The following is a 17,786-nucleotide window of genomic DNA, read 5'->3' on the forward strand; positions in this document are numbered from 1 at the left end:
GCCCGTTCAGCTTCTTGATTGGCTTCGCTTCAATCCACTTGGTGAATTTGTCCACAGCGACAAGCAGATGTGTCATGCCGCCGCGCGCCGTCTTGAATGGGCTCACCATGTCCAGCCCCCAGACGGCAAAGGGCCAGGTGAGGGGGATGGTCTTGAGTGCAGAAGCTGGCAGGTGTTGCTTGGAGCTGAAGACTTGGCACCCTTTGCAGCATTTGACTAATTCCTTGGCGTCTTCCAAAGTAGTCGGCCAGAAGAAACCATGGCGGAAAGCTTTGGCGACAAGTGATCTTGAGGCCGCGTGGTGGCCGCATTCGCCTTGATGGATGTCCTTGAGGATTGCTATGCCCTTCTCTGGCTCGACGCAGCGCTGGAAGACTCCAATGACGCTGCGCTTAACGAGTTCTCTGTTTATTATTGTGTATGCTCCGGCTCGGCGTTGAACTTGTCTTGCCGAGATCTCGTCAGTCGGCAGCTCTCTGTTTACCAGGAAGTTGAGGATGGGTTGGGCCCATGGTGGAGCTGTGACTTCTTCTATTGCCAAAACGGCTACTGCGACCAGGGTGGGTGGGTTGGGTGGTGAAGAATTGGAGTCGGACACCGCCTGTTGTGTCGTTGCAGTCCCCGGGCCGGGTTCTGAAGTCCCCGAGCCGGGTGCGACTACGGCAGTCCCCGGGCCGCCTGTCGAAGTCCCCGAGCCGCCTGCTGGGTTCCCCAAGTTGGATCCGACTGCATCAGGGGCAGGCGGTACGAAGATGAAGTCTGATTCTGGAGACAGCTTAACAGACGGTTTGAGGAGGCGTTGGAGGGAGACGCCGGTTGGTATAGCTTGTCGGGTGGAGCCGATTCGTGCCAGGGCATCTGCTTGCTCGTTGTCGGCCCGTGGCACGTGGAGGAACTCGCATCCTTCAAAGTATCCGCTAATTTGCTGAACGAGGAATCGGTAGCTCGCCATGTTTGCGTCCTTGGCGTCCCAGTCGCCGGATGATTGTTGGACTACTAAATCCGAGTCGCTGTAGCACAGGATCCGGCGTATGCCGAGCTCTTTGGCTAGCCGGAGCCCGTGTATGAGCGCCTCGTACTCGGCCACATTGTTGGAGGCGGCAAAATGAATTTGCAATGTGTATCTGAGTTTGTCGCCCTTGGGAGTCGTGAGGACGATGCCGGCTCCCAAGCCGGTGCGCATCTTGGATCCATCGAAGTGCATCCGCCAATGAGTGGAGTCGGGAGCCGGCGGTAGGTACTGGGTCTCGGCCCAGTCGACAAGGAAGTCGGCCAATGCTTGGGACTTGATGGCGGTGCGGGGCTGGTAGAAGATCGTGTGAGGAGCCAACGCAATGGCCCACTTGGCCACCCGGTCGGATGCATCCCGGCTGCCTATGATCTCGGCAAGCGGGGCAGTACATACGACCGTGATGGGATGCTCTTGAAAGTAAGGCTTCAGCTTCTTGGCGGCGAAGTATACTCCATAGCACATCTTCTGGTAGTGCGGGTAGTTTTGCCTCGAGGTGGACAGTACTTCGCTCAAATAATACACCGGCCTCTGGACTAACTGAGGCCGGCCTTCTTCTGGGCGTTGGACCACAATCACTGTGCTGACCACTCGGCTAGTCGCGGCAATGTAAAGGAGCATGGGCTCTTTCTCAGTCGGCGCCGCCAAGACAGGTGGCGTGGTCAGCATCTTCTTCAACTCATGGAAAGCTTGGTCTGCTTGGTCGTTCCACTCGAAGTGGGTGGACTTCTTCATGAGTCGGTACAGGGGAGAGCCTTCTCTCCTAGCCGGCTGCTGAAGCGGTTTAGGGAGGCCAGGCACCCGGTAAACTTCTGGACGTCTCGCAGCTTGGTAGGAATCTCCATTCTCTCTATGGCCTTGATCTTCACTGGGTTGCACTCGATGCCGCGTTCGGAGACCAAAAAGCCTAGAAGCTGGCCGGCTGGTACTCCGAATACGCATTTCTCAGGGTTGAGCTTGATCTGAAACCGGCGCAAGTTGGCAAATGTTTCTCTGAGGTCTTCCAGCAAGGTGCCGCGCTTCTCCGTCTTCACCACAATATCGTCTACATAGACGTGGGCATTTCTGCCGAGTTGCTTGAGGAGGCATTTCTGCATGCAACGCCGAAAAGTGGCACCGGCATTTCTCAAGCCGAATGTCATAGTCAGGTAGCAGAAAGCTCCGAATGGTGTGATGAAGGCGGTCTTCAGGCGGTCGGCTGGATCCAACTTGATCTGGTGGTAGCCTGAGTAAGCATCCAAGAAACTCAACAGCTCGCATCCGGCTGTGGAGTCTATCACTTGATCGATTCGTGGTAAGGCAAACGGATCTTTGGGGCAGGCTTTGTTGAGGCTGGTGTAATCTATACACATGCGCCATTTATTGTTTTTCTTCAACACCAGGACCGGGTTGGCAAGCCATTCTGGAAAAAACACCTCCATAATGAAGCCGGCTGCCAGGAGCCGGGCTATCTCTTCTCCTACAATCCTTCTCTTCTCCTCCGACAGTCGGCGGAGAGGTTGCTTGACTGGTTTTGCGTCCGCTCGGACGTGTAGCTTGTGCTCGGCGAAATCCTTCGGAACGCCCGGCATGTCCTTTGGGGACCATGCAAAGATGTCCCGATTCTCACGGAGGAAATCGACGAGCTCCCCTTCCTATTTGCTGTCCAGGTTTGCACCAATGACAGCAAACCTCTCCGGGTTCTCCGGGTCCAGAGGTATCTTCTTTGTTTCCTTGGCTGGCTGGAAGGAGCCTTGAGCATCATATTCCTTGGGGTCAGGGGACAGGGCCGGCTGCTTGACGGCCATGGCCACGACTCGGTCCAGCATCTTCTTCTCTTCAGCAATCACGAGGGACTCGACCAGTCGGCTGCTGGCTGTAGCACACTCAGAGGATTTCTTGTAGTCTCCGGCTATGGTGATGATCCCCTTTGAACTCGGCATCTTCATCTTGAGGTAGGCGTAGTGGGGCACAGCCATGAACTTGGCTAGAGCAGGTCGGCCAAGCAACGCGTGGTAGGGGCTCTCTAGATCCACCACTTCAAACCAGATTACTTCTCGGCGAAAGTGATCCTTGTCTCCGAAGAGAACATCCATCTTGATCTTGCCGATTGGTGAACAGGACAGGCCGGGTACGATGCCATGGAACACAGTCCGGCTTGGCATGAGTTGCCTCGTCTTGATGTTCAGCTTCTCCATGGTGTCGCGGTAGAGTATGTTGATGTTGCTTCCACCGTCAATCAGTACACGGGAGAAACGGGCAACTTGCCTTTCTGTCGCGAGGGTGGCGTCCAACACTAATGCATAGGAGCCGGGAGACGGCATCACCTCTGGGTGATCAGCCCGGCTCCAGCTGATAGGCTTCTCAGACCAATGCATAAACTCTGGGTTGTTGAAGGCGACCGCGTTGACTTCTTGGTGTTGTCGGCGCCGACTGCGCCTGTCTTCAGTTTGGCTTGTGAAGACGACGTAGGCGGCATGCTCGTCTGGGAACTCATCTTGAATGGCTCCGACTGCTGGGCGAACAGCCGGCTGCTGAGGGGCTGGAGGCGGCGGGCCGGCAGGTGGAGGCGGCACCAGCCCCTCGCCCTTGGAGATCCGTGTGAGCCAATGGCACTTTCAGGTCGTGTGGTTGGACGGTTTCGCGCCGCTGTGGAACTTGCAGGGGCATCAAGGGTTTGCTCATAGGAGAAAGCCGGCTGCCAAGCCGGCCTGCCGCCCTTCTGCTTCTTGGGCGCGGGCCGCTCTTCAGGTTGTTCATCTTCGACTATGGCTACATGTCGACTGGTGGAAGGCGGCATAGGGGCCTTGCGCTTGTTGTCGTTCTGGTAAGGGCGTCGGTTGGAGTCACCAGCCGGCGTCTTGGGAGCCGGAGCGAGCACCTTTCCAGAGGCATCCACTCGAAGCTCGGTCTTCATTGAAGAGTCGGCTGTGGCGTACTTGTCTGCTATGATCAGCAGCTCGTCGAGGGTAGTCGGCTCGTCGCAGAGGAGTCGGTGCTTGAGGAGGGTGCCCTCTCGGCACCCGGCGGTGAAGTACTCTATGGCTTGAACCTCGTGCACCCCTTCGCAGGAGTTGCGGAGCTCGGCCCAACGCGTGAGGTAGTCGCGAGTTGATTCGCTAGGCCCTTGGACGCACAAGGAGAGCTGGCGGGGCTTGGGAGGCCGCTTATATGTGCTAGTGAAATTGCGGATGAAGACTTCCGTGAAGTCTAGCCAGCTGTTGATGCTGTAGGGCTTGAGGCTGTTTAGCCAAGTGCGTGCCATGCCTTGAAGCATGAGCAGGACGTACTTCACGGCAACGCGCCTGTTGCCGTTTGCTATGCGGACTGCGGTGGAGTAGTCGATTAACCAGTCTTCCGGCTTCACGGAGCCGTTGTATTTTGGCGTGTCTCTTGGGAGTGAGAACCCTTTGGGGAAGGGTTCGTCGCGGATGCGGGGGCAGAAGCAAGGCGGGCCGACATCATCTTCTTCTTCTAGCGCCAGGGATCGCGCTAGGCGGTCGATCCGGTGGCGGGCGTCATTCTCGCCGACTCCTTCGCGGTGGCCCAGTCGGCCGCCGAGAGTCGGATGCGTAACAGGCGGCGGGGTGGGATATCTCTCCCCACGAGGCGGGGAAGGAGGCGGATCGCCTCGTCGTTCCACAGCTTGGGGGCGGCCTTCTGCGTCGCGCTCGATGGTGAGCCGAGTCCGACTGCGGCTAGCAGCCGGCTCCTTGTCTTTCCTTGCGCGGGCGCCGTCTATAGTCGGCGTCCGGGATGTCGCGTCGTGCTCTCGACGTGGGGGAGGACTTTCAGCCCGGGCGCTGGCTTCATGCCGCTCTGCGGCCGCGTCGATCAGCTGCTGGATGCGTCTAGTCATGTAGGGGAGCTCGTCGGCCCCCAGCCCATTCAGCTCGTCTGCGGCCGCCTGGGCGGCACGCAGGTTCTCGAGCGGTGTGGCGTAGACTGGGCGGTCTGCTCCCAGCATGCTGGCGATGGCTGCGCCGCGCTTCTTGACGAAGCCGGCTCGGCTCGGCCCGCCAGGAGGCGGCGTGCCAAAGGCGGCGCGGTCGACTTCGCGCTGGTGAGCTTCAGTGAGGCGTCTCATAGATGCTATCTTCTGGCCCTCCGCGACGAGGGCGAGGCGGCGTGCCTCCAGTGTCTCGGCGTCGGCGTCGGCCGGGATGGGGACGGACAAGTCGTGCAGCGCCGCTTGTAGGGCGTCGTGGGCGTTCTCGCCTGAGACGGCGCCGTGGCTGATGACCAGCACCTCAGTGACAGCGCTGCTGCCACTGTCGGCTCGAGGAAGAGGGTCGTCGATGATCACCACGTTGGTGGGGAAGGCGTCAAGCGATGCCGTGTCGGAGTCGACCAGCATCGGGTCGGTGGAGCCGACCGACTCCAAGTCCACAGCAAGCTCGCTGGAGACGTGAAGTTGGTCGAGGAGGCTGACGAGGCGGCTCTCGGGGCAGTCTGTGCCCGTGTCGGACGTAGGCTCGTCGGAGATGCGAGCCTCACCAAGAAGATCGGCGAGGCAGCTCGCCGCGCAGACGTCGTCGGCGCCTTGCAGCGCGTCGGGGCAAGCGCCATCGGGCGTGCCGGGCTGGCTACGCTCGCTGGGGAGAAAAAGGGTTCCCGTCCAGAACAGGTCTCCGGACGACGGTGCACCTGGCCCCACGGTGGGCGCCAAATGTCGGGTGGTAGGTGCGACATATACCAACGGGTGGCTTATCATTGTGGGAGCCATAAGACATCGCCGGTGCCTGAAAACGGGATAAGGCGAAGACATGCACGCCGGCGAATCTTACCCAGGTTCGGGGCTCTCCGTGGAGATAACACCCCTAGTCCTGCTCTGCGGGGTCTCCGCATGATCACTAGATCAACACAAGTAGCTACAAGTGGCTCCTTGAGCTGTTTGGCTAGAGGAGGAAGAAGGGCTAGGCTAGCTCTCCTCTTCTCTCTACGTGGTGTCTAAAACTATCTGAGATCAACCCTTTGCATGGGTGCCCTGGGGGGTTTATATAGGCCTACCCCCAAGGGTACAATGGTAATCCGGCTGGACGCGGGTCCTAGCCGTCAGTGTCTGTATTCGCCGGCTTCTCCGCCGACCGCTGGGGCCCGCCGACTGGTAGGTCCCGCCGGCTGCCGGCTTCTTGGCCGACAGGTCGGCCCCACCGCCTGGGGGTCTTGTCGGTGGCTGGTTACTGTAGCCTCGCCCCTGACGATGAGGGCTTTGTCGAGGTAAGCATGGCTATAGTGCCGCCGCCTGGCGGGCTCTCACTGTAGCCTTACCTCGTCTTGTCTCCTTAATGATGCACATACTTCGAGGGAGGGAGGTAGCCGGCTACGCCCCAGGCCGACTGGAGGAGGCTTGGCCGCCTTCGAGCATCTCTCTGGCTGAAGGGGCCCGCCGCCCGCGGGCCGTACTGGCGCCTGTCGTGGGTGGCGTCATGGTCAACATGACACAGTGCCGCGCCGGACGAGGGATGGCCGACCCGTACGGCGCACCGTGGCCACGCGTGCTCCGGGATTCAGGGGTGGCAGGCTGTACTGTAGCCACGCCCCGCCTCATCACCATTATGTGGGCGCAGCCCTTGAGGGTGCAGTCTTGGCCGACTTCTGGGAGTCGGTTTTCTTGTGGCCGGCTTCTGGGAGTCGGTCCCCTTAGGGCTGGCTTCCTGGAGTCGGCCATCTTGTGGTTCTTTTCGGGAAGGTTTTTTGAGGCCGGGTCGCCTTCCGGTAGTCGGCCTGTGAGATAGCCGGCGAGGGGAAGGCGGCCCTGTGTTTTTGGATGCTTGAAGACTCGATCGGCCTGATAATTTTTTGGAGAGCCAGGGGGTCGGTTAGGCTACCCGTGGCCATTTACTCCAACAAAACTAGCAGACAGATACCCCCCGGGGCAACCACAACTGTCACTTTTCTGGCTCAAAAGCACGCCAAGTGATGCACGACGCAACCACGTGTCACGCTCTGCACGCGATTTTTTTGCCTTTCTGCACGCGTTTTTAAGTTTTATTAGTTTTTTTACCTTTTAACCATTTTTCCTTAGTTTGTTGCAGATTTGTTTTTGCCAAGCAATGTTTTTCTGTAAGAAGAATATGTGTTTCTCCGAGAAGCACATCCCATAAAGGAAAAGGTACAACAGGTGCTTTCAAGAGAAGCATAATTGTGCTTCCGTGAGAAGCAGAACATGTCCTTCCGTGAGAAACATAGGGTGTGTTTGGTTGCCGTTGTGAACAGTTTCTTTGTGAACAGTTTCTGCATCGCATACACTTCTCAACCCAGTCTGGTTGAGCAAAAACAGGCCCTGATACGCCATCTGCAAGTTGTTTGTTGCCTGCATCTGGTGTCCCTGTATTAGGTAACTAGAAGATACCCCACACGTTGTTGCGGGAAATATTGTCTAATGTTGGTGTTTTACTCATCAACTGACTACTAAAAGGATTGGCAAATCGATGAATAAATGATTCTTATTTGAAGATACTTTAGAATGATACATAGGTAAGTAAGATCAACCCTCCCACTTATATCATTCAAAGTTTGGGCAATACACAAACAATCGAAACAGAGAATGGTTAAGCTTTTCATTCAAAGTTTGGGCAATACACAAACAATCGAAACAGAGAATGGTTAAGCTTTTTAATATATGCAAGTGAAATAAACTATCAAGTTGTAACTAAACATCACCACCTAGCTACAACCCCAAGTCTTGATTGTGCACAACTGCATCAGAAACTCCCATGTACATTTTCTTTAATCCATCCCACAATGGTATAGATGATGAAAAGGCAGGCAGCTTGTAGCTTCATCAGAAAGCTCCATCTTCTGACTAACTCTATGCATTCGATAACATAACTCTGAAGAAATAAAACAAAAAACTTGTAAATCTCATAGTATATGTATAACCATTTCCATCTACATCGTCATTCATGCTTGAGTGGCCAATTATCAAGTTGAAGTTGTTGTATGTTAGGAAACTACATAATCAAGACAAAAGCAACTTGTAAACATCAAGATAGTTATCTTATTAAGAGAAGTTACATTTATCTTGCATTACAATTAATTAATAAATAGATGTGATGAACAACAAAGATACTCTTTAGTGGGGCTGAGCAAATGTGATCCTGAACAGGGAATGGAAGGATAGGAGTTGCATCAAGTGGATGATAGCATTGCCTTCCTCAATGGTTCAATAACATGGTTGATAAAATCTAGGGTTTTGCGTAAACAAATTATCAGGTGAAATTAGATCAATTGATAGCATTTTTGTAGGTCTAAATTGAATTACGTTTTCAGATCTTGGGTGCACCTAGGTAGTCGTTCACTGGTATCTTTGTGAAATTTAAGTAAGCCTGTGACACCAGGATACTCTTTAGTGGGGCCGAGCAAATAACATGAGCAAAAGTAGCATGAGAATGTTCAGCAAAACTATAACCTTGTCTTGACAGAACATGTAATGTTCATAATTTATTTCCCCACAAAAAGATCATAATTGATGGAGGACTATTCAAGTTCAGTGATCTGCCATCGACCATAGGAAAGATTGAACTTTTAGAATAACATATATATGCATCCATACTATATACTCTTACCTAAAGTTTACATGGAACACTTACACAAAGGGAAGTATAGAGGAAATTATTGTGGAATTCAGCAAAAGGAAAAAAAGCAAGTCGACCATCATGGTCAGTAGTAAAATCTGCATATGACTTACCTCCGGAACATAAATATGCATATACCCTCAAATCCATAGTGCATGGGAAGTAAAAAATAGAGTAAACAACATGTAAAGAAGATAACTTAGATACTATATACTCCCTCCGTTCAGAATTACTTGTCTCGGATATGAATGTATCTAGAACTAAAATACATCTAGATACATCCATTTCTGCGACAAGTAATTCCGAACGGAGGGAGTAGTTGCAAGTTAGGACGCATATAGGACAAATTATTACCTCTCCTGAGTGAATGATAGTCTTGTATTTCTTTACAAAAGGTGATCGTGCATCCTCATTGAACTGCAGTACAAAATAGATGTCTGGTCAGCTCTATTCTCAACCAATTAATGATCTGTATGAAGAATTCCTAGTTTAGGCCTTCTCGAGCATGTTAATCTAAGTATACTCCACACAGGAATACATAAAAATTTGAGGAACCACCATAATTATACCATTATACACGGTCATAAGGAACTTGTAGAAAAGGTTAACTAAGAACTGCATGCAGGACCTAAGAGGCCAGATCTATATATTTACATGCATCTGAAAAATCACGCTACTCTGAACTAACAAACTGAAATTGTAATGGGAAGCCAATGAACAATGAATAACCTGTGATATGTGCTCTGCAGCTGCAAGCCGTGGCTTGACAATTTCACAAGTTGCAATAACCAGGGTATTAGGGACACTCCCATATGCCTGAAAATATCTCAGGATACAAAATATTATAGTTTGGAAAATGAAAATTAGAAAAAAGTTTAGAATTAGACTGCAGCAAGTAATGCATCACTTTGAAATAGCTCGAGTTAATTTGTTTACTGATTTTCCCACAAAAAAATGTTTACCAGATAGCACTCATCGTGTATAATTTGTACATCATAAGCATGAATGAGGACAGGGACGTAGGTAACCCTTCCAGGAAAGAAAAGATAATTTATGATGTCCTATGTATACATCAAGTCATCAAGTCTTTAACATAAATAGATTGAAAGAGATTGACTGGGTACTTACAGGTGGTGCTGCTTGAGCGTGGCTTTTTGTTAATTTGAGATATGGACCAAATGAATATGTGCACATTAATAAATTCCCTTGGATGCCACTCGAATCAGTCAAATTGCTGCATACATATTGGAACACCAAAAGAGGATGAACAGTACTGGAGAACACCATTCTTTTCCAAAAATCAATAATTAGATCATGTTCAGGAGTCATAACCTAGACTTGACGGTGGCAGCGGCAGCTCGAGTCCAGGGTAGTCAAGAAAACCCCTTGCACGTACGCAATGATCGTGTGCCGCTGCCTATCCTCCACTGGCCTCGCCTTGTAGAGCAACTCGTGTGTGGACAGCTTCCTCCAATGTCTCGTCGTCGTCGCCGCCGCCGGCGGCGGGGGGTTTCCTCTTGGGAACCACTGATGTTGGCAGTTACCATGGTGAGTCGAGGTGTGGTGACCAGTGGTGTTGGGTGATATTACCAAACAAATCAACATGGACACCAATCACACAGAACGGAAAATAGGATGCAAGGATCACCTGCTAAACTTGAACCCACGAAGACAACAAAATCTTTTAATCTGGTTTCCCAACTTCAGATCGGGGATCTCCCAACTTCCACACGGGCGATGGCGATAAGTTGGCACTGCCGGCGCTTTCTCCGGACAGGACGCAACGGGGGCTGGGGGATGGGGAGACGGCTGGGGGATGGGGGGACGGGGAGCCGGGGGGCGACGAAGGCGTAGTGCGCCAAGAGCCCAGACGCAGCAGAGAAGGAGGCGAAGAGATAGACATAGAGGGATCGAGGGAGTAGAGACGTCGTGGGACCGAAGGATGCCTGGTGGTGAGTTTTTGTGGACCATCGGTTTGGGAGTTTTCTAAGATGGAAGAGGAAGCGGACGACAGGGGAATTAAATCACACGAATAAGTAGGGTATTTGGAACTGATGATGTGGCTAATTGCTGAGGTGGAGTGAGCTGGATGGCTGCACGTCAATTAGTGATGTGGATAGCCTGAGAAATAAGATAGTGGGGATGAACTATTTAGGTATTATAGATACGCAAGTGTACTTTGTTTGGTTGCCTGCGTTGGCCCAAGCGGCACATGAACACGGCGTTTGGTTGCATACAACGTACATGTTGTGCTTACCTTATACCCTAGTTGGTGAGCTTACCCACAATGATCACATCTAGCACACCAACGCTACAACACAACAATGACGATGAACTGGGCGTAGATGATGAAGTTCTTCAGCTTCAGTCCAAACTGACGATCCACCTTGACACCTCCAACCTTGCCACTGTCAACGCTGCTGCCTCCGTGCTTTCGCACCTAGTCGTAGTAAGCTTGTTCTGCTGCCTGTCTAGCCTTGAACCCTCTATGGCCGTTGTTGCTATACGATGCCACTTGTGCACTGGCTTCTTCCCATGAACTGTAAACCCCTGGAGCCTTACCGATGAACACGGCATACCACTTGTCCTAACAGTGCACAAGAGCAAGAGTTGAAGCAGCAAATCAATGGAGCACACAAGTAGCAAGCAAAGTAGCACACAAACAACAATGGAGCAGAATAGAAGAAGTAAAGCATGCATGATCATACGACATAGCAAGTTCTACCTAGCACTACCTTGGTGTTAACCTAGCACTACCTTGGTGTTAACCTACCACCACATCAAAAAAATGGTGTCGTCCTACCACCGCAAGTTCACCATCAGCGTGAGGGGTTAGTATATACCACCTCATCAAAATACACAGACCGTCAAATTCTTTTTCAGCCCTAACTACACAAAATATACGTCGTCATCGTCGTCGTTGTCGTCGCCACCGCCATCGCCGTCGGGGATCATGCACGCTCACAGGCAGCACTACTCTAGTAGTCGTGCTTGCCCAGCCAGCTCCTGAGCCACAACACCCTGTGAGCGTGTGCCATGGCAACGAACCCAACACCCTGGGCCTTGTTGTCAAGCAGGCGGCTGAGAGCTGCCATGAGAGCCTCGTCGCTGAAGCCACCCTGGGTCATGACAGCGCCATACAGGTCAGGGTGGACGTCGAGGGGCTTGCACTCCCTGATGGTTGTTGCCACCTCATTCACCGCCTCAGTCATGCTGCAAAAAACATTGATCTCCTCCTCCATCAGGCCTCCTCTCTTCCTCATCCTATCATGGACGGGGTCAAATGTCTTGTCAAAGGGCTTCACGAAGGGCTCGTCAAGGCCATCAAGGACCTCGACGTCCGGGGTCCCAGGGAAGTCTGGCATGGGAGAACCAAGAGGCTCCCCCGAGCCCATGGCATGCTTCCCAGTTGCCAGACCGAAGGAGAAGATGTGCCGCATCTGGCTGTAGTTTTGTATGGGTGTGTTGAGGAACTCAGCGTCCCTTGGGTGGTCCTAAGAATGAAACACAAGTGTTGTTAGTTGCGATTAGGAGTAGGCAATGGTGGACAGTATGAAAAGGAAGAGGGCTGTGAGCTAACCGCGACATGGCCGGCGTAGTGCTCTGCCTCCAGAACTATGGAGCAAGTGTTCTCATCCCATGAGCGCGCCGCTAAGGTCTCTCAGCTTGGACACTTGGATCCATTGACCTTTCCACTTCTTTAGGTGGTTGTACACCTGGGTGGCAGACACCTCCTGCCCACAGAACTCGAACACCTACTTCGCAACAGTGTTCAAGTGCACCTCCTGCCCACGGAACTCGAACACCTGCTTCGCAACGGTGTTCAAGTGCACCTCCTTGAAGCCCTTGTCAGTCCTAACTCCACTAGAGATGAGCTCACACATCTTGTTCAGCACGAACGTGGACATGAACGGCTGCCACTTCATGTTGTTCGACCTACGATCCTTCTTTGCCTTTGCTGTTGCTACCTTGAGTGTAGCGGCAGCGGCAGTAGCAACGGCAGTAAGAGTTGGCTCAACGAGCACTACTGGCACATAGAGGGAATCGGACGTGAACACCTCTGAATCAGGTGCCATCTCGGACATAGGCTGCGAGTCCTCGACAAACGATGGAGCAAACTGGCTGTCGGACAGGACAAGGGCCTAACTAAGATCTTGCGTCTGCGTGGTCATGTCCTACAATCATAGCACGCATTGACAATAAGCATACCACACAACATACCGGACAATCCATGAAAGCAGGAGCATACATGTACATGGTTCATCACTATCATAGCAAGCACATACTTCATCACTATCATACTAAGCACATATGGTTCATCGCTATCATACTAAGCATACCAGACAATCTATGAGCACGAACATACATCTACAACAAACAGTATGCTACAAATGGACCACCAATAGCTACAAATCATAAATCTAAGCACGAATCAACACAAGCACAAGGTTCAACTTCAAACTCTACTACTAATCTAGCCTACCACATGCTTGAACATCTAGCCCTACCACAAATTGCAACCGCAGCATAGCAATTAACCATATCAGCTCACAGATCAGACCACTAATCAACCATGCATCTAGATCAAACCCTAGCTGCAGATCAGATCTAGCTTGAAGGAACAGAGAGAAAGGGGAACTGAACTCACAGAGGCCATGGCTACAGCTCGAGGACGAGGGGGGCGGTCGTGGAAGATCAACGCCGGCCGGTGAAGGAGCGCCGACGCTGTGGACCGCCGGCCGATGAAGATGCGCCGCTTACCTGCTCGTCGGTGCCGATGCGCGTCGGCGGGAAAACTCGAATGGTGGGAGAACGGTGGTGGGAGTTGGGGCGGTGAGGGAGGGGGCTAAATATATAGTGTGGACTCGGCGGGAGGTGAGCCGAACCTCCCGCCGATTTTTCGGCGACGCGGGCGAGCTCGTGCCATCTCCCTGGTCACACGGGGAGAGAAGCGCGTCGCCCTCCCCTGCCTCGCCCGAGCCAGGCTCACGAGTTACTGCCGAGGCGTTTCCCCTGGGCCTGGTCTGGACATGCTTTTAAGTTCCGTGCGATGCGGGCCACACAGTAAACGCGGGCAACCAAACGGCTCAAGTTTTTCGCGCGCGGGCCAGGCTGGGCCATATGCAGGTAACCAAACACGTCCATAGTATTTACTTTCACAAGAGAAGCACAGATGTGCGAGAAGAATATGTGTTTCTGCAAGAAGTACACCCTATAAAGAGCACATTTGTGCTTCTGTGAGAATAACCTAACCTTTGCAAGGGTTTCTTGTTGTTGAAAAAGAAAAACAGCAGCCCACGCTCGGGACACGGACTCCTGTTGGACACGCCGGTGACCGAATTTTTTATTAATAGTAAATGATAATTCTATAATTCCGAAACTGGTAAAGGGCCGGGGAAAATTATAAAAATAGGAAGGACACTAGGAATAACAGCGTCCAGGATGGACTCCATTGCTAACTGCGTCCAGGTCTGGACGCTAGTACGGATGGCGTCCAGGTCTGGACTCTAGTACGGATGGCGTCCAGTCATTGCCCTTTCATTGATGCTCTGATTGGGCTCAACCGAGTCGTTTTACTTTAATAGATAGAGATTTCATGACCTATATACTCTAATACGATCTGCAGCCATCGCTTCTTACCTTGCTAGGTGGTAAGCAAGCTCTAGCACGGACATCATCAATCATCATAGGAGCAACATCATCTCACTAGCTGCTTGTCATTAGGATCATTCACTCATCATTAGGATCATCCACTAGACCTATGGTTGGAGCATGTGAGTTGTTCCATGGCCTCGTTGAATCTTCTTTGTTTGGTCTTGTGTACAATTTACTCAATGGTTACAAGCGTACATTATATATGTGACTAGGTTGTTACTTTTGGTCAATACAATTGGTAACTGGCTAGTTTATGATAACAGATAAGTCGATCTTGAGTCGGCTGTCGTGCTTTTGCCTCTATGTGTCAGTGCACCACTGCCGGCACTTTTGGAAGCATGGTGTGCCGGTGTCGTAGCCCAACGTGAACCTGCCGCACGGGTGGCATCTCAACCTCGATAGGGTTCTGGTGCCGACCGTGCCGGACTCAGGCCGCACGCAGCTGATGGAGATCCACCATCATCGTGTCTACTCCCGGACGACCATCGCCGCGACCCATCGTCCACGATGGATTCGCCGAACTAGGACGCGTAGTTCGCCACTGAGCATGACCAGCGTTGTCGGTCGTGCTTCAAGGATGTGTCCCGTGCACCACGCGCGCTCGCTGGTCCACCATCGCCATCGGTCATGGTGAAGGGGCGAGGATTAGGAGTCCTACATTGTGGCCCTCGAGGAGGCCACAATGAGGTCCATTGAGGAGGCCGAGCGCAAGGAGCTCGCCAAGTGGCCTAGCCTTGCACACACACAGGTTGAATCGGCGGCTAGAGTGGAGGCTAAAATGCCCCCACCGCCACCAGCACCGCTCGCGCCCGAGCCTATGGAGGAGGAGCCATGGCCGCTGCTTGGGCAATCATGGTCGTGGACGAGCACGTTGCCATCGTATATCATGCACGCCCGTGTGGGTGGGCATGATAGACGAGGAGGCCGAGCGGCAGGAGAAGCATCAGTTGGTGGCGCAGCAAGCGGCTATGCTACCAGCCATCCAGCAGGCGTTCCCGTGGATGAAGACGCCAGTCTACGTCGACCTGGCCAAGGAGGAGGAGGAAAATGACGATGCCTAGATCTACTGCCCGCCGCTAACTATTTCTTTTATCTTTTCATTTATTTTTTTAGTTTTAATTAATGTAAATTGGACTTCTGCTGGCTGTTTTATTTAAAAAAATTGAAATCCAGCGCAAATGTGAAATATGTTCGTCCGTGTTGCTCGCATCTTCGGACCGGCGGACAAAAACGGAAATTGACATCCGGCTGACCGATCCAAATGAACAAAGAACGAACAAAATCTGCGTCAATTTAGGTTGCCGCGTCGGAGTTGCTCTTAGGTCGGACGAAGGCGAGGACTTTTCTGGGCTAGGTTGAACCAAACAACGGACGCTGCTAAGAATAGCGTCCAGGTGTGGACGTGGTTTGCTACAGCGACCAGGTCTGGACGCTAGTATTGATGGCGTCCTTCCTATTTTTTGAAATTCTAACTTATCATTACTAGTTTCAGAATTACAGCATTATTATTTATCATTAATAAAAAAACCGGCGCCGGTGAAGAAACGCGTGGCGTGCCGCGCGGAAGCAACGAGCTGGCACGTTCGCGGCTTCACGCGTCTCTTGCAAACTTTGCTACGCTCTTGCTGACCCGTGCTCCTACCGAGTAGGCATCGTTACGCGTTGAACCGCCCGGCGGTAGCAGGCAGACGGGCAGCCGGGGCACGGACCCGCAGGGAAAGGGTCGCAAGTCAGCGGTCAACTTACGCGCCTCTCGCGCTCTTCCCCTTCCTTCCCTTGATCCAAGATCATCTCGAGATCTCCCAACTTACCTTTTCTTTTCTATACTAGGACTACACTACACCGTACTATGGTATCCTACTAATTCCTGTGAGATGATAAAGTGTGACTGATCACTGATGAGCCAAACATCTCAACGTATTACTATGTTCATTGTATTGAGATACTATGTCAAATGTAATATCCCATCAAGAAAAAGCTATTGAAGCATGCAGCAGCGTGCTGGAAAACAATTCGCACGTACAGTATATATGTGTACATCACATTACAAGCTGGAGTATATCAGCAATATGTTACATTAATTTACACTAGCATACCCGAGAGAAAATCATTGTGGAGGCACACTAGACCTAGCTACAAAGAACAAATGAAACAATCTAGTATACGACTGGTCAACCAGTCGGTTCCTCGGAACCTAAACGAGCTACCCCAAGAGAAAAAGAAAAGAAAAAAGGTCGATCGGCATCAGAGAAGAGCCGAGCAGAGCCGAGCAGGCAGCTGGATCGTCAGCTCTTGATGTCGTTGGTTCGTTTGCTGGGGCCCGACGGCGGCGCTCTCGACCTGGGCTTCATGCCGAGCAGCGCCTCGACCCGCTTCCCGGCCGGCACGAGCACCTCCGCGTCCCTCGTCAAGGCCGCGGCGGGGAGAGCGATCGTCCGCACGGCCGCGGCGGCCACACCACCACCGCCGGCGGCGCCCGGTTGCCGCAGGGGCCTGGTGGCGCCGGAGCGCCGCGCGAAGACGGTGAGGAGGAGCAGCAGCACGAGGAGGCAGAGGAAGCGTGGAGCGCGGCTGCTGTTGCTCAGCGTCATCGCGTGCGCCGTTGATCTTGTGCGACGAGAAGAGGAGAAGTTGATTTGATTTGGAGGTTGCTTGTGTGGATCACGACGGGAATGGTGCGACGGACGGAGCACGGAGAGGGGTTGATATATATATATAGAGAGAGAGAGAGAGGCGAGCGCAGCGCGGAGTCGTGGACGCGGACGCGGTGGGAGGAGACAAACTTGGAGGGCAAGTCAAATAGGGAGGAATGTGTGCGCGCGCGCGACGAGGAGGGCGGGATGGGATGTCGTGTGCTTTTGGTCAACCAAATCGAGATCGAAGCTGCTCCAAAACTCTCGAGCAATTGCATGGCTACTTGTTTAGCCTTTCCTTCGTTCGGACGGAAGATGCATCCGAGTTATGATTAGCTGAAAGAAGTAGGAAAAAGTAGAGGCCGCGACGACGGTGCAGACGTGTGAGGGAAGGTAGATGGAGTATGACTTTGATTAAGTTATTTAAGTGGCGCCGCGTGTGTGCGTGCATTGAAGTTGGCGCGTCATGCACCGCGCTACCCACGACAAGGACGCGTATTGGCTGGCTTGCTTGCCTGCCTGTATATATACATATCCATCTGGAGGCAGCTCAACTAGCCTAGCCGCAGGTCCAAATGGAGATGAAAGCTCACAACTTTAACTGTATACACACAGCAAAAAGGTTCATCAAAAAGGGCCATGGCACTCAAGGAAAGGAACAGACGCGCGCGTGTGTGTGTTCTGATTGTCCATGTGGATTCCTGGTAACACTGCACGCTCTTTTACTAGCTCTACAAATTTAGCTAGGTTGATGAAGAAATTTTGCATCGTACGTCTAAGAGCATCTTCAGCCGCGCCCGCAACAAGGCCCCCCAGGCGATTTTTCGGTCGCCGGCGTAAAAAAAGGCCCAGTCGCGCCCCCAAAAGCCCAGTTTTCGCCGGCTCGGGCCGAAATTGGCGCCGGCGGACCCAACCTGAACCCGGCGCGCT

General features: G+C 52.5%; 1 protein-coding gene across 4 annotated transcripts; it reads right to left on the reverse strand.

The window, feature by feature from the left end:
• Positions 1–7,528: 7,528 nt before the first annotated feature.
• Positions 7,529–10,577, reverse strand: LOC109735510 (WD-40 repeat-containing protein MSI4). 4 transcript variants are annotated; one of them, XM_073500186.1, is made up of 7 exons: positions 10,217–10,499; positions 9,901–10,095; positions 9,697–9,802; positions 9,298–9,384; positions 8,923–8,985; positions 8,403–8,488; positions 7,529–7,824 (listed from the first exon to the last, which is right to left on the reverse strand). In XM_073500186.1, the coding sequence occupies exons 3-6, from the start codon at positions 9,760–9,762 to the stop codon at positions 8,471–8,473; spliced, it is 234 nt and encodes a 77-aa protein (XP_073356287.1). In that variant the 5' UTR covers positions 9,763–9,802; positions 9,901–10,095; positions 10,217–10,499; the 3' UTR covers positions 7,529–7,824; positions 8,403–8,470. The 4 variants fall into 4 exon arrangements, with proteins under 4 accessions (XP_073356287.1, XP_073356286.1, XP_073356285.1 ...); XM_073500185.1 differs by having other exon boundaries at positions 9,697–10,095; positions 10,217–10,522; XM_073500184.1 differs by lacking the exon at positions 8,403–8,488.
• Between the last annotated feature and the right edge of the window lie 7,209 nt (positions 10,578–17,786).

Source organism: Aegilops tauschii, chromosome 5 (assembly GCF_002575655.3).
Source record: "Aegilops tauschii subsp. strangulata cultivar AL8/78 chromosome 5, Aet v6.0, whole genome shotgun sequence".
Lineage (NCBI taxonomy): Eukaryota > Viridiplantae > Streptophyta > Magnoliopsida > Poales > Poaceae > Aegilops > Aegilops tauschii.

Coding starts and splice junctions, on each gene's coding strand:
- LOC109735510 (XM_020294726.4), bottom strand. CDS start 9,897: ATGACTCCTGAACATGATCTAATTATTGATTTTTGGAAAAGAATGGTG. Junction 9,385..9,696: donor ACGCTCAAGCAGCACCACCT/GTAAGTACCCAG, acceptor AGATATTTTCAG/GCATATGGGAGTGTCCCTAA. Junction 7,825..8,922: donor CTATCATTCACTCAGGAGAG/GTAATAATTTGT, acceptor TTATTTCTTCAG/AGTTATGTTATCGAATGCAT.